General features: G+C 49.8%; 1 protein-coding gene across 2 annotated transcripts in view; it reads right to left on the reverse strand.

The window, feature by feature from the left end:
• Nucleotides 1-451: 451 nt before the first annotated feature.
• Nucleotides 452-12,915, reverse strand: part of SNX15 (sorting nexin 15) — a 99,913-nt gene continuing 87,449 nt past the window's right edge. For both annotated transcript variants that reach the window (XM_086938153.1, XM_086938152.1), the window contains exons 7-8: nt 2,613-2,903; nt 452-1,232 (exon numbers count right to left, since the gene is read on the reverse strand). In XM_086938153.1, the coding sequence (XP_086794279.1) occupies nt 1,126-1,232; nt 2,613-2,903 (398 nt within the window). In that variant the 3' untranslated portion in view covers nt 452-1,125. The remainder of the gene's footprint in view (nt 1,233-2,612; nt 2,904-12,915) is intronic.

Raw genomic sequence — 12,915 nt, forward strand, 5'->3', positions numbered from 1 at the left:
AGACTTAACCTCCATAGCGCAAGCTCTAACCGTAAGGCTGTTTATCAATTGTCTTTTCAAAAACGGTAAGCAAGCTCTGACCTCAGTAGCCCAGGAGTGGGGGTGGCTTTGGTAATATGCTTATCACTGTTAGATCCTCAACCGTCAATTACAATTAAAAGGTAGTCATGAAGGTTGTATTGAAGTTTTCTTGGAAAGGGTTCTCAAAAAGTACACTATGCCCAACAGCTCAAAGAGTGAGAGTCGTGGCAAACTTATGAACAATTTGTTTTGAGAAATTTGAACTGAGGCCAGCACTACAAAACAGTTAATTTTGCAGACATGGGTTTGTGTGCATAAATATGTTTTGTCCTAAAGTTCAGCAATCAATTCATATGTGTAAATTGTTTGTGTGTTTTATATTCCTTTCATCAAAAGAGTGAATAGAAAGAAAAAGCAAAGACACGTAAAACACAAATAGACAAGTTTATCGATTTGACATTAGTCTTGTTAAGTATCACAATAACTGAAACTTCTGTTTAGAAGCGTCCTTATTCAAGGAGCCGGATGAACAATATTATAGCAACTCGCACTGGGATTTCACCAGTACAGAATCTCGCCTCAACATCTCATAACAGAGAGGCAAAGAAAAGCATCCCATGGGCTAGCCACTTGCGAAGGCATTTCCCAACACAGCAGCAGACACGGGCATCTGCCAACAGAGTGGCCTAGTCTGGGCCAGCTCAAACTTTCCGTATGCCTTTAACTCCAATACAAGAACTTTTCATAAATGGCCCCTTATCTGATTGGCATATTCTGCCTGAAGATTTGACGTTTAGTCTACGATCTACAGAAGGAAGGCATACATTGGCAAAAGTGTCTTCGTAGGTGTTAACGCAAACCCACCTATTGTGCTTTTCGCAGATGGCACCAAGTAATGATTGCCATCTGGTAAAAAACAATCCTAACCTGTGAGATTGGCCAACAGCAGGGCTGACAAGAGGTGGTTCCCTCAACATCACAAAACTAGGAGGAGTTATCTCCACCCCCAGTTAACAATGGAGTGGCTGTGCTTTGATAACAGCCAGACTGGTTCAGCCTTGCTGACCCCGAGGGATGACATCACATGGGTCCTTAGCCCATCAATCAGGATTGATTCTCCTTCAAGTGTAGCTGGTAAAGACCTTCAGCATGCTTCAGGTATTCAGCCATTTTGTTTTTGACGACTTCTTTTCGGGCTGCGTTGGTATCACCTGGGGAGGGATAATAAAAAAGAAACAGTTCAGGAAAGAGTAAAGGTTTATTGGAGTTATATTTTTAGATATATGGGGCAGACAGGTTCAGCTAAGGGTTGTGGTGTGCACAGCTAGTGCGGTAGGAGAGCAGTAAAAAATGGGGACAGAGTCGGAGGAAAACAAACAATGCTGGCAAAAGATGCAGAAAAAGGAAGGGAAATAAGAATAGAAAATTGACAGACAAGGAAAATGCTAGCGAAATTAATAAAGAGTGTATAGAGAAAGACAAAACTAAAGCAACAGGGAAATAGCAGAGGGAGGGAAAGAGGAAGATAGTATAACAGGAAAAAAACAATCGTTCTTTAAAAGATGCTATCCTCTAGAGATTCACAAGATTGAGTCTGGTTACGTAAAAAGCTTTAACTACCCCACCAAAATGCTGATCCAGCAGAGATATTTGATAGCATAGACATGCCCTCTTCTCCCAACAGGCGACCAGAAAGAAATTTTAGGACTAGTAGGACAGGTATTCTGTGCCTTTAGTCAGAATAAAAAATGATGCAGGAGGCATCATCAGAGGGTACATTAGAAAGAGAAAGATTTAAAATTTATCGCAAGGATGGATTATTTTTAGTTATCCCGGTCATGACCAGATGGAGTTTTTAGGAAGAGAATTTAACATCCTTGATGAAAGTGTGGAAGTTGAGAAGGTTATTTTAATATGGTAGTAACTTGTAAATTAGGAAAATTGGGTACCCGTATATGTCATACATGAGTAATTTACAGCAAGGGTTTCAGGAACATGAGGCCAAAATGGGACGATCTCCACAGGATACTAGATTAACTGGTATATAGTGGACTTGTATGGACTCTGTTGTTTTATCTCTCGAAGCTGAAAAGGCCTTTGGCGAGTTTGGTGACCCTTTCGAGGAGCAGCATTGAAGCAAGAAGGTATTTGAGGAAATGTCCTCATATCAGTAAAGGACATGGTTCATGATATCCCTTCACAAAATTGTTATCTAAATTGAGGAAAAAGGCAGAGCTTTCCTTTCTATGCTTGCGTTTGCTAGTAGTGGGACCACTGGGTGCTCGGTTGAGGAGAATGCTCTCATCAGAGGATCCAGTGTGGTCCAATGCCTTCTGATGCGGGGGGAATCCAGTATACACCAAAGGATCAGCCTTTGATAGTGCAAAAGAAGACCCATCATGTAAGTAAATACACATATTAGTCAATTCCTGCCTGATGCTCAGGGTTGCATTTCATTAAGGTTTAAAGCGTATTTGTCTATTTCTCTATTTGTGATAATCTCTACTGGTGATCAAACAAATTAACATTTATTTGTGTTAGGATTCCCTAGTACTTTGAACACAAAATCACGTCTACACTTGGTCACTCACCTTGTACGCCTTTCAGAAGAAGGTCCACTCCATCCCTGTAGCTCTGGATTGCACCTACATAGTCCTCTTCACCCTCCTTTTGCAGGGCCAGCTTAATCTGTTCAGTGGCTCGAGTCAGATAACTGCCTGGCTCTTGAGGTTCTGAATTTGGAGTCTCTGACTCAGGATTGAGCTGCTCGTCCCAAAGTGCATTCTTGGCTGCCACCCCGAGCTGAAGGTTGTTTAGTAGTTCAGAGCTCACCACCAGGGATGCCAGTTCTTCTTCGTGGAAAGAGGCAGATGCAGCACTTTCTGGAATAGAAATGTGCACAACATCATCATTTTTTGACTCCATGCTATACCAATTTCCCTAGTCTCAGGCTCAATGCCTGCACATGCACCTATCATCCCCAGAAGAGACCCTTTCTGCTCCCCTATTGTCCCTTCATAGGAAAGCCCAATTCCGGATTATCAAATAGGCAAAGGCATGTGGGCCCCACTCCTTTTAGGGGCAGCGCGTCAATGGGGCAAAATAATATTGATTTGATCTCGAAAGAAAATTGCTATCAAGCTTTCTTAAATATGGTTTCCAAAAGAAAGAAAAAATTAATCAACTCAAAGAAACGAAAACTTTACATTAAAGACTCTATGAAGAAAATACTGTATAAATGTAATGTACCCATTTAAAACTTAAAGTACATAAACCACAGACATCAGATTCACATAAAAGTTTGTCTCTTAAAAACTCATCTTCTGACAGTTGTCAGTTTGTAAAAAATAAATCTGGTGCATTGGGTATTAGGAGGTAATAAGCGAGGGGGAGCCCGAAATTTCGACTGCCTAGGGGCCTCCACAGGATTTAATCCAGAACTGGGAAAGCCTGCTAACGACTAAGCTTGGGCAGAGTTTGTGGAGTTCTACTACGAGGAACTCCGCGAATTGCCCCAAAAACTCTGCAGTGCTACGCAAAGCTCCACAAGCGGCAGAGTGCGTGGTTAAATGCTGTTCGCAGTGATTTTCAGTGCCAGGTGCTTGTTTGCATTTTGCAATTATCGCGAACAGCACCATGCACAGCGCAAGCCGGCACTGCTTCCTTTCTGTTGCTCAAGTAGATTTTTAATCGAGCGGCAGCTTTCTCAACACGAGTGGACAGTTTCTCAACGTGAGCGGTCGCGAGCATACGTGATCACTCGCAATGAGAAATCTGACTGCCTACGTTGAGAAATCTCACCGGGGGGTTGATTATCCATGCTTGCGCTTGCCAACTTGATGTTGACAATCGCAAACGAGGAAGAATCTCACTGGAAGGTGGATTTTCGTCGCTCGCACTCACCAACTTGATGTTGACGAACAGGAACAAGAGAAAAAACTCCTCTCCACTATGCAGAGCAAAGTTTTTCAGTATGTAAACTAACTTGCATCAGAAGTGTGGTTTCCAAACGTATTCTGATTGAAATACTTCAGTCTACTATATCGGATACGAAAATTGCAAGTGATCCTGCATACCAAATCGACCCTCACACTCATGACAACACTGCTAATATAGGGCTCAAGTTGCTACAAAATTACTATTCATCAACAAATAGAGTTCGGGTTCACTTGTAATGACGGCTGGAGTCAGCCCACTAAGGTGCCTTGTATCCTACCAGGTCGATGAAATGAAAGATGCAGCTCTGGTGTGAATCCAGGGACTCACCCCAGAGGCTGCCAAGAATGTGACACAATGTGTGGAATGTAAATGCACAGGGACGCGTCACGATGACACATGCACACACTGAGGCCGGGAATTTGCATTAATGTTATGTTTATCGTGCGGCCACCGCACGGTCAGCTTATAGTTGTGTTATGTCAACCTCCCTCGTAACCCAAGGAAAAAGGTAACATGAACAGATACAAAAGAGTTGTAACATATTCAGGATGGTTGTGTGGTGCTCATTGATAATCGAAGATTGAAACAGGGACAGGTCACACTCACATCTGATCAAACTGTGATGCGACAAAGACCCTAATCTGGCTAAGGATACAAGGTAACAACTATGGCCTGTAATGTAGAAATGGCGACCCTTAGCATGACTGCGGATGGCTCTAGTGTCAGTGAGAATTGTGTCAGCAAAAGGTTATTGTCACCACATATACAAAGACAAAGAATTACACATAACAGGTGCAGGCTTGGCAACTAGCTGGCTGTACTAAGACACATCAAATACAATGGGAGTCACAGTGCTGCCCCATGACTTAGGTGTCTAAAATAGCACAAGATAATCTGCACCCCATAGATGAATGACTATTTTTAGTTAAGACTTTGGTAATTGTTGGTATGTATTGTGAACCCAGAAGGGTTAGAAGCACCTCGGAGTTCCTATATTTATGGTGCCTTCAAAATAAATACAAACAAAATATATGTCTAGAATAATAAGGGCTCAATGAAGACTGTCCCCTTTATAAAAATAACTATGTGAAGTTATTAACATAGCTCATAATTCCTGTCGGGTCAGAAGTCACCTGGTGGTCCGTGTATCTATAGTGCCTTTAAAATACATATGAACAAGCATTTGCAATGCAATAGGTCTCGCATTTACGAGAGTTTAAGCTATTGACATTGTATATGACAATGTCTTTTTATTTATGTTTTAAAAACCAAAATAAAAGGCATAGCCATCTACAATGCCAATCGCTCAAACTTGCGTAACTGTGAGACCTATTGCATTGCAAATGCTTGTTTTACTGAGTGGACCTGTATTGCATGTTTGTGTGACAAAGTGGTTTGGGAAGGTATAATGAGGTTGTATATACCTTATCTTTCCTTTATGTGATAGATTGGAACTTAAAACAGTGGACACATGTCCACGTCTGACCACTGCAAGCTCGATGCCTTGACCACTTCCTCTACAACAAAATAATTAAAAATGTTACTTAAAAAAGGATCGCACTATTCCACCCCCAATACTTTTTATGCCCTCCAGGTTCCTGCCTTTCCCATATAATAAAAATCCCCTCCTTCCATTAAAAAGAAGATACTGTATTCCATAAAAAACAGCCACTCCTACAGACTAAGCAAAATGCACTATAATTAAAAACGGTTATGGGGGGGCGTGTCCAAGATGCCGACGGCGTAGGACGTGCTTTCAGTCCCTCCGCCGCCGCAATCTCAACGCCTTGACCAGCGCCTTCCCCGAGGCTTTTTGAACGTCCGCCTGCCCTGCCGCGACTCCACTGAGCTCTTCTGAGGAGATCTGCTGTTTCCCGCGGCTCCGGAGGTGCCGGAGAAGCCCCGCTGCCGCAGCAGCGGCCTGTGCCGAGACGGAGAGGCGGAGCCGGGACCTTGCGTAGGGCGCAGGCGGAGTGGCTGCGACCGGCCGCACAGCGGTGAAATTTGCCACCTGGGGAGCAGATCGGAGCCCTGCGCATGGTGGTGCGGCCCAGTTCCACGTTGAACGGAGGCGCGCCGGAGACTCTGGAGCGGAGGTGGTGAGTGAGGGGAGCCCATTGCCTACCGGGCGCCTCGAGCAATTGAGGCTGGGGCTCGAGGCCTATACTCGAACTTTCTACAGTGCTCGTCACAAGAGGCGGCGGCTGGAGGCGGGGGAAGCGGGCCTGCCTTTAGAGAACTGGCCCTATCTGGGGAACACCCTGAACCGAGCCGTGGCCTGCAGGCCCCACTGGGCAGAGAGATTGAGGGTGAGCTGTTGGGGGTGTACCTTGGCTCCTGAGGACCGCCACTCTCCCGGTTGGGCCCTTGTAAGCGGAAGGGCATTGAGGTTTGGCAGAGCGCCCTTGAAGACTCGGGACACGACGAGGGAGCTTCCCTGTGGCTGCAGCCCAGGGGTGGAGCGAGGTTGGGACTGAGCACACGCCCGAAGAGGCCTGGTAGGACCCCTTGGAGTGCCCTCGGACCGGAGGCAGTGGGGCACAGTGTGGTGGGGGACACTATTTCCGAGAGGTGGAAGGCTGGTGCCTGGGGCCCGGACAGGCGGAGGAGCGGAAGAGAGGCTGACCTCTGTGGAAGTACCCTTTGGGACAGCGCGCCCTCGGTTGTTGAGCTAGTGGATGAGGTGTGGAGCAGACCTCGATGGCTCAACGGACTCGCAAAGACAAGCCAGGCAAGGAGGGGCCCGCGAAGGGGACGCAGGCGGCGGGTTCCCCTGGCACTAGCTCGTCTCCCCGGCTGCGGGATGATGAAGCACCAGCCACCAAGGCTTTCATGCTGGAGCTTTTCACCGCCATCAAGGAGAACATCTCAGAACTCCGGTCCCAGCTCGCCTCCGACCTTAGGGAGGTTAGGAGCGATGTGGACGGCATTGCCGAAAGAGTCGCGACATTAGGGGAACACGACCTGGGCCTGGCAGAAGATGTGCACCAGCTTCAGCAGGATGTGCTATGGCTGACAGAACAGAACCTGGATCTTCAGGCGCACGCAGAAGATCTAGAAAACCGCTCCCGGCGGAATAACATTCGCATTCGCGCGGTGCCGTGGGGAGGAGAGGCAGGTGACCTGCGTGGATACGTGGAAGCGCTCTTTCTACAGGTCCTGGAGGAGGAAGACCTTCGTGAAGTCAGAATGGATAGGGTGCACAGGGTCGGGCTGCCGAGAGGTACGGGGAGTCCTCCACCGGACATTTTGGTTTGCATCCACGATTTTCAACTCAAAGAACGTATCCTTCGGAAGGCGAGAGGTATCCCGGATCTGCAATTTAGAGAACACCGCCCCCAGCTTTTCCAAGATCTGGCTGCGTCGACGCTGCAGAAAAGACGCAATTTCAAACCGGTGACATCGTTTCTCTGAGACCGTGGGGTGGCGTACTCTTGGGGGCATCCCTTCCGCCTCATCTTTAGGTGGCAGAATAGACTGGTCCAGGTCCGCTCTTTGCAGGCGGCCAAAGAACTTTTGGGCATGGATGACGCGGCCTCCCCCCCTGGCGCTGAGCATTCTCCAACGCGTGGACAGCGGCGCTCTTCATCTTGGCATAGAGTGGGGCGTCCATTGACGCAGAGTAGACCGGATCATTCGGCCAGCCAACAGGAGAGGAATGGAGCTGTGGCCTCGGTGGCGAGCGCGACGGAGTCGCAAAGTCCAGAGAGCTCCGGTGCGGCGTGATTGTGAGGGGAAGGCTAATAGGCGGCGGGGGGACCGCCCCCCTCCGTTCAGGTACTGTGGTTCCTTTGTACTTTTGGAGAAGACGACCCAGTCCGGGGAACAGGCGGGTCACCACCTTGACCCTCGCCCGCCGTTCCCCAGGGGTTCCTGTGAACTCCTTCATGGTGACTCGCTATGTTCTTCTTCTTCTTCTGCTGTTTCTTTTCGTTGTTGTTGAGGGCAGGGGAGGCACTCCGGTTGAGGCTCTCCGGTCCTGGGGTAAAGACAGGGGGGGGGCTGGGAGAAGGGGGTGGAGGGAGGGGGGGCGGGGGAGGGGTGGTGGTGGCGTGAATGTGTGTGGCAGTGCGCAGTGGGTTCAGTATTCTACTCTGGGAGGGTTCGATTTTCCCTGGGTGGATGGCCGATATGTTCTGTGACTGGTGTGGGTGCTAGGAGCTCTGCGGTTGAATGGGTGGAGGTGCGCTGGGGTGCCGGGAGGGACTCTCGGGATGGGGGGGCCCGCTGGTGGGTCCTGAGAGGAAGTCGGAGGGGAATGGGGGTCAGGAATGTTGGATGAAGTGGTATCTACTACTTTGGAGTTTGGGGGTTGCTGAGACGGGTGGGGTAGTCTGCATAAGATGCCGATCACTGTGGGAACTTGGAATGTGAAGGGGTTAAACTCCCCTCAAAAGAGACAGAAAGTGTGGAAATATATTGTTGACCATAGCTTGAATGTGGTGGGTCTCCAGGAGACACATTTAGCGAGGAAGGATGAGTCACGTCTTAAGCATAGGAACTATCCGCTTATTTACAGGTCTTCTGCCCTTACTAAACATAGGGGGGTGGCCCTTCTGTTCAGCTCTGCAGTACGGTTTCAACCATTGGGGCTCCGAAGTGATAAGGAGGGTAGGTGGGTCCTGGTTAAGGGTATGCTCCGTGGCAAACTGTGCACCTTTCTGGTGTTGTACGCCCCAAATGCGGGACAAAATAGGTTCCTCCAGGACCTGCTGTCTACTCTGGAGGACTTTGTCGAGGGGGCGCTCTTCGTGCTCGGGGACTTTAACCTGGTGTGGGATCGCGATCTTGACTGCTCTCGCCCCCATAGGGCTGACGCGTGACTCTTTTCGGCTGAGACTCGTAGGAGATTCACCGATCTGGGACTGATTGACGGGTGGCGAGCCCTGCATCCTATGGTGAAAGACTACACCTATTACTCTCATGTCCACCACACCTATTCCCGTTTAGATTACGGGTTCCTGGGCCAGTCCCTTCGGGGTTCACTAAGGGATGCCTCGATCTTTCCCCTGTCGGTCTCTGATCATAGCCTGCAGACCCTGTGTATGAACTGGGCCCCGGACTCCTCTGGGACTCGTAAGTGGTATTTCCCGGCCTCGCTGGTCAGAGATGACCCATCCTGTAAGGCTCTGCGGGCGGCAATTCGAGACTTTTTTTACCTCAACCCTGTAGAGGATACCTCGATCTTTGTTACCTGGGATGCATTTAAGGCGTCGATCAGAGGTAGCTGCCTGGCCCTCAATGCGGCTCTTAATAAACTACGGCGTGAGGAACGGGAAGGCCTGGAGGCTGAGCTGGGCCGTTTGGAACAGACTCATAAACAAAATCCCACTAGACAAACGCTTCGCGAGTTGACGGCGGTCCGGGGTAAGCTCAGGAACCACTATAGCAACAGAGCGGAATTCACTCTTCATAAACTTCGCCGGCTTTCTTATTCGCAAGGCAACAAGATTGGTAGGCATCTGGCGCGCCAATTGAGAGCCAAGCGGGAGAAGGAATACATCGGGGGCATTCGGGACTCCGCAGGGAAGCTGCAACATCGCGATGAAGTCAAGGCAGAACTCTTTGGGGAGTTTTACGCGGCGCTGTACGCGGGGGACAATCTGGACTCGGGGGCCCAGCGTGACTATCTTGCTGCGCTCCAGCTACCTCGCGTCTCCCCCGAGTGGAATGGGTTACTTGAGGCTCCTATCACTAGGGAGGAGGTCCTGTCGGCCATTAAGAACTTGAAGCCCAACAAGGCACCCGGGGCAGACGGCTATACAGCACTCTTCTACCAGACCTTTGCTGCGGAGGTTAGTGATTCGTTAGTACTCCTCTTCAACGCCATGGCGGAGTCAGGTACGACCACGGGCTCCATGGCGGAGGCGGTTATATCAATCCTCCCCAAGTTGGGGAAAGACCCCACCCGCTGTGCCTCATATAGACCTATAGCTCTGCTAAACCTCAATGCCAAACTCTACTCCACTATACTGGCGTCCCGGCTACAGGACCTCATGCCTGCCCTCATCCACCCAGACCAATCTGGTTTCATTAAAGGGCGCCAGACCCACGATAACATGCGCCGGGTAGTCCACCTCATTGAAAAGGCTAACCGTTTTCGCATCCCTGTGGTCCTAGTGGGGTTGGATGCGGAAAAAGCCTTTGACCGGGTGGACTGGGGATTCTTGTTCCAGACCCTGACAGCCTTTGGCTTCTCACCCGGATTCCTCTCCATGATTGGAGCAAACTACAGTTGTCCCCGTTCTAGGGTCTCGATCAACGGGCATCTATCTGCCTTCTTCCCCCACTCTCGCGGCACGAGGCAGGGGTGCCCACTCTCTCCCCTGCTCTTCGCTCTTAGTATTGAACCACTGGCGAATGCGATACGGGACCACCAAGGCATCCAAGGCCTTCCATTCACGGGCGAGCAGCACAAAATCGCTCTATTCGCAGACGATGTCCTGCTTTCCCTTTCGGACCCCGCGACTTCCACTCCCCAGGTTCAGATCGAGCTAGCACACTTTGAGGCGGTGGCGGGCTTTAAGGTCAATTACCACAAGTCTGTTATTCTGAACCTCACGCTCCCCGTGGCGGAGGTGGACCGCCTTCGCCACTGTCCCCATTGCAGTGGACCATGTCTTCCCTTCTATATCTGGGAGTCCACCTCATTCCCACAGTGGCGAAGCTGTACGCTGCCAATTTCCCCCCCCTGCTGGCGTCTATCCGCTCAGATCTGAGGCGCTGGTTGCCTCTATACATCTCGTGGTTGGGAAGGATACACGCGATCAAAATGACCCTCCTCCCCAAGCTGCTTTACCTCTTCCAGGCACTACCTATTGTCGTGGACACGGATTTCTTTCGTAAGGTTAAGTCGCTTATGCTCCGCTTTATCTGGCAAGGTGGTCGGGCTCGCTTTTCCTTCACCGCTCTGCGACAGCCGAGAGGGGAGGGGGGGTTGGCCTCCCGGATGTCCTTCTCTATTACAAGGCGGCACAGGTCAGGGAGTTGGTGGAATGGTCTCAGCCAATGTCGGAAAAACATTGGCTGCATATGGACAGGAGTGTGGCAGGGAGGTCGATATGGGATTTGGCTTGGAAGCCCAGGGGAGACAGGCCGAAGAATGCGTACATTAGCACCCCCACCAGCACCACCTTGAAGGTGTGGGACTCGATTGCCGGGGATGAGAGATGGACGACGTTTCCCTCTCCCTTTACGCCAATCCATTTCAACCCGGTTTTTCCTCCGGCCCTACTTGAGGGTCCCTTTGATGAGTGGAGGAAGGGGGGTTGCTTCGCCCTTACTCACTTGTTTCATGGAGATGCACCTCTCACATTTGCTAACTGCCAACGGGACTATAGGGTCCTGCCGTCGGAGCGATATCATCATGCCCAGCTCCTACACTGGGCACTCTCCCCCGCAGTTCGAGATGCAGCTACTAGAGCGCTTAGCCCTTTCGAGACCTTCATTTCCCGAGCCACCGGTATGCGAGGGGCCATTTCCTTCTTATACCGTCACCTGTTGGCGACAGCGATCGCCCCCAGACCACGATACATGGGCCTCTGGGAAGAGTTGTTGGACCGCGAGATCTCGGAGGTCGAATGGTCACAACTGTGGAGAGACTTAGCGAAACACAACCACTCCATAGAACTTCGTGAGGCCCATATCAAGACGATGATGGATTGGTACCTCACTCCCGCTAAGTTACATCGAGTGTTTCCGGGCACTTCCGACAGATGTTGGCGAGGTTGTGGCTTGTTGGGTGACTTCCACCACATCTGGTGGGATTGCCCCGCTATCCGCCCCTACTGGGAGGAGATTCTCTCCCACATTAAAGACATCCTGGGCTACCCCGTGGTCACTTCAATGGCGCACGTGTTGCTGGGCCTCCGTGATCCCTTGCTGTAACACCAGACTCGGGCGGATAAGAAAATCCTCTGGTTGTGCCTGGGGGCGGCGAAGACCACCCTGGCGGCGGCGTGGAAAAAGAGGGAGGCCCCGACAATTTCGCTGTGGCATGCGCGGCTTTGGAGATTGTTAAGCTTGGAACGCAGGGCTGAGGTCTTTCTGGGTGACTTTAAAAACTTTGCCTTTCGATGGGGTCCGCTGGTTCGGTTCTTATCTAGGGGACTGCCGTCAGCGGTGTGTCCGCCTACGTTGCGGAGCTTACACCTCTTCCAGGTGTGAAGACTGACGTCTGAATGAGTGTAAATGTGGAGGGACGCCATCACCGGGTGGGGAAGTTTTCTGTTTTGTATTTGTTTATGACATAAGTGCCATGCCGGTGATGGGGGCTCCTGGCTACTAGCCCATAAGGACTTCCGTTGGTTATGGTTTTTGGCGGCTGAAAGAGACTCCACGCCCGTTTGTGACATTGCCAGATTGCACCGAGCCTGGGCTGCATCTGTGGTGCCTGCATACCTTAGCGCCCTATTGATCCTAATGCTCGAACGGCCCGCGGCTTTCAGAGCCCCCACCTGCTTTGCTTATCCCTCTGTGAGGGACGCTGTGCGAGATTGTCACTATTTTCTGTGTTTCTTTTCTCAATAAAATAACCTTTGACAAAAATATAATACATTTAAAAAAAAAAAAGGTTATGAATTCTTGTTTTGACAAATGTAAAAGGTATTAATTCCATTTTGTAATTATTTTTCTAACAACAGCTTTCAGGATTTTTTCTCAGTTTTTTCAAATGTATTGTTTTCCTTAGAATGCACTACACAATACTCTTTGCTTTGAAGGTCTTGAAGACAACTTTCACTATCTGAGTAGAAGAACAGGTGCAAGTGAGAGGCACCTGGGTGTGGAACCTTGATGTTTACATGTGCATCTTATCCCACACATATTTGTTTGCAACTCATTTCTATCCCCTCCCCCTTCTCTAGGTGAGATTTAGGCTGCAGAGGTGTCCATAAATGGCCAATTACCAGGAATTTTATGTCAGGACAGGAGGCGAGGATTATGCCTTCTTTCTTC

Source organism: Lissotriton vulgaris, chromosome 9 (genome assembly GCF_964263255.1).
Source record: "Lissotriton vulgaris chromosome 9, aLisVul1.2, whole genome shotgun sequence".
NCBI classification, from domain to species: domain Eukaryota; kingdom Metazoa; phylum Chordata; class Amphibia; order Caudata; family Salamandridae; genus Lissotriton; species Lissotriton vulgaris.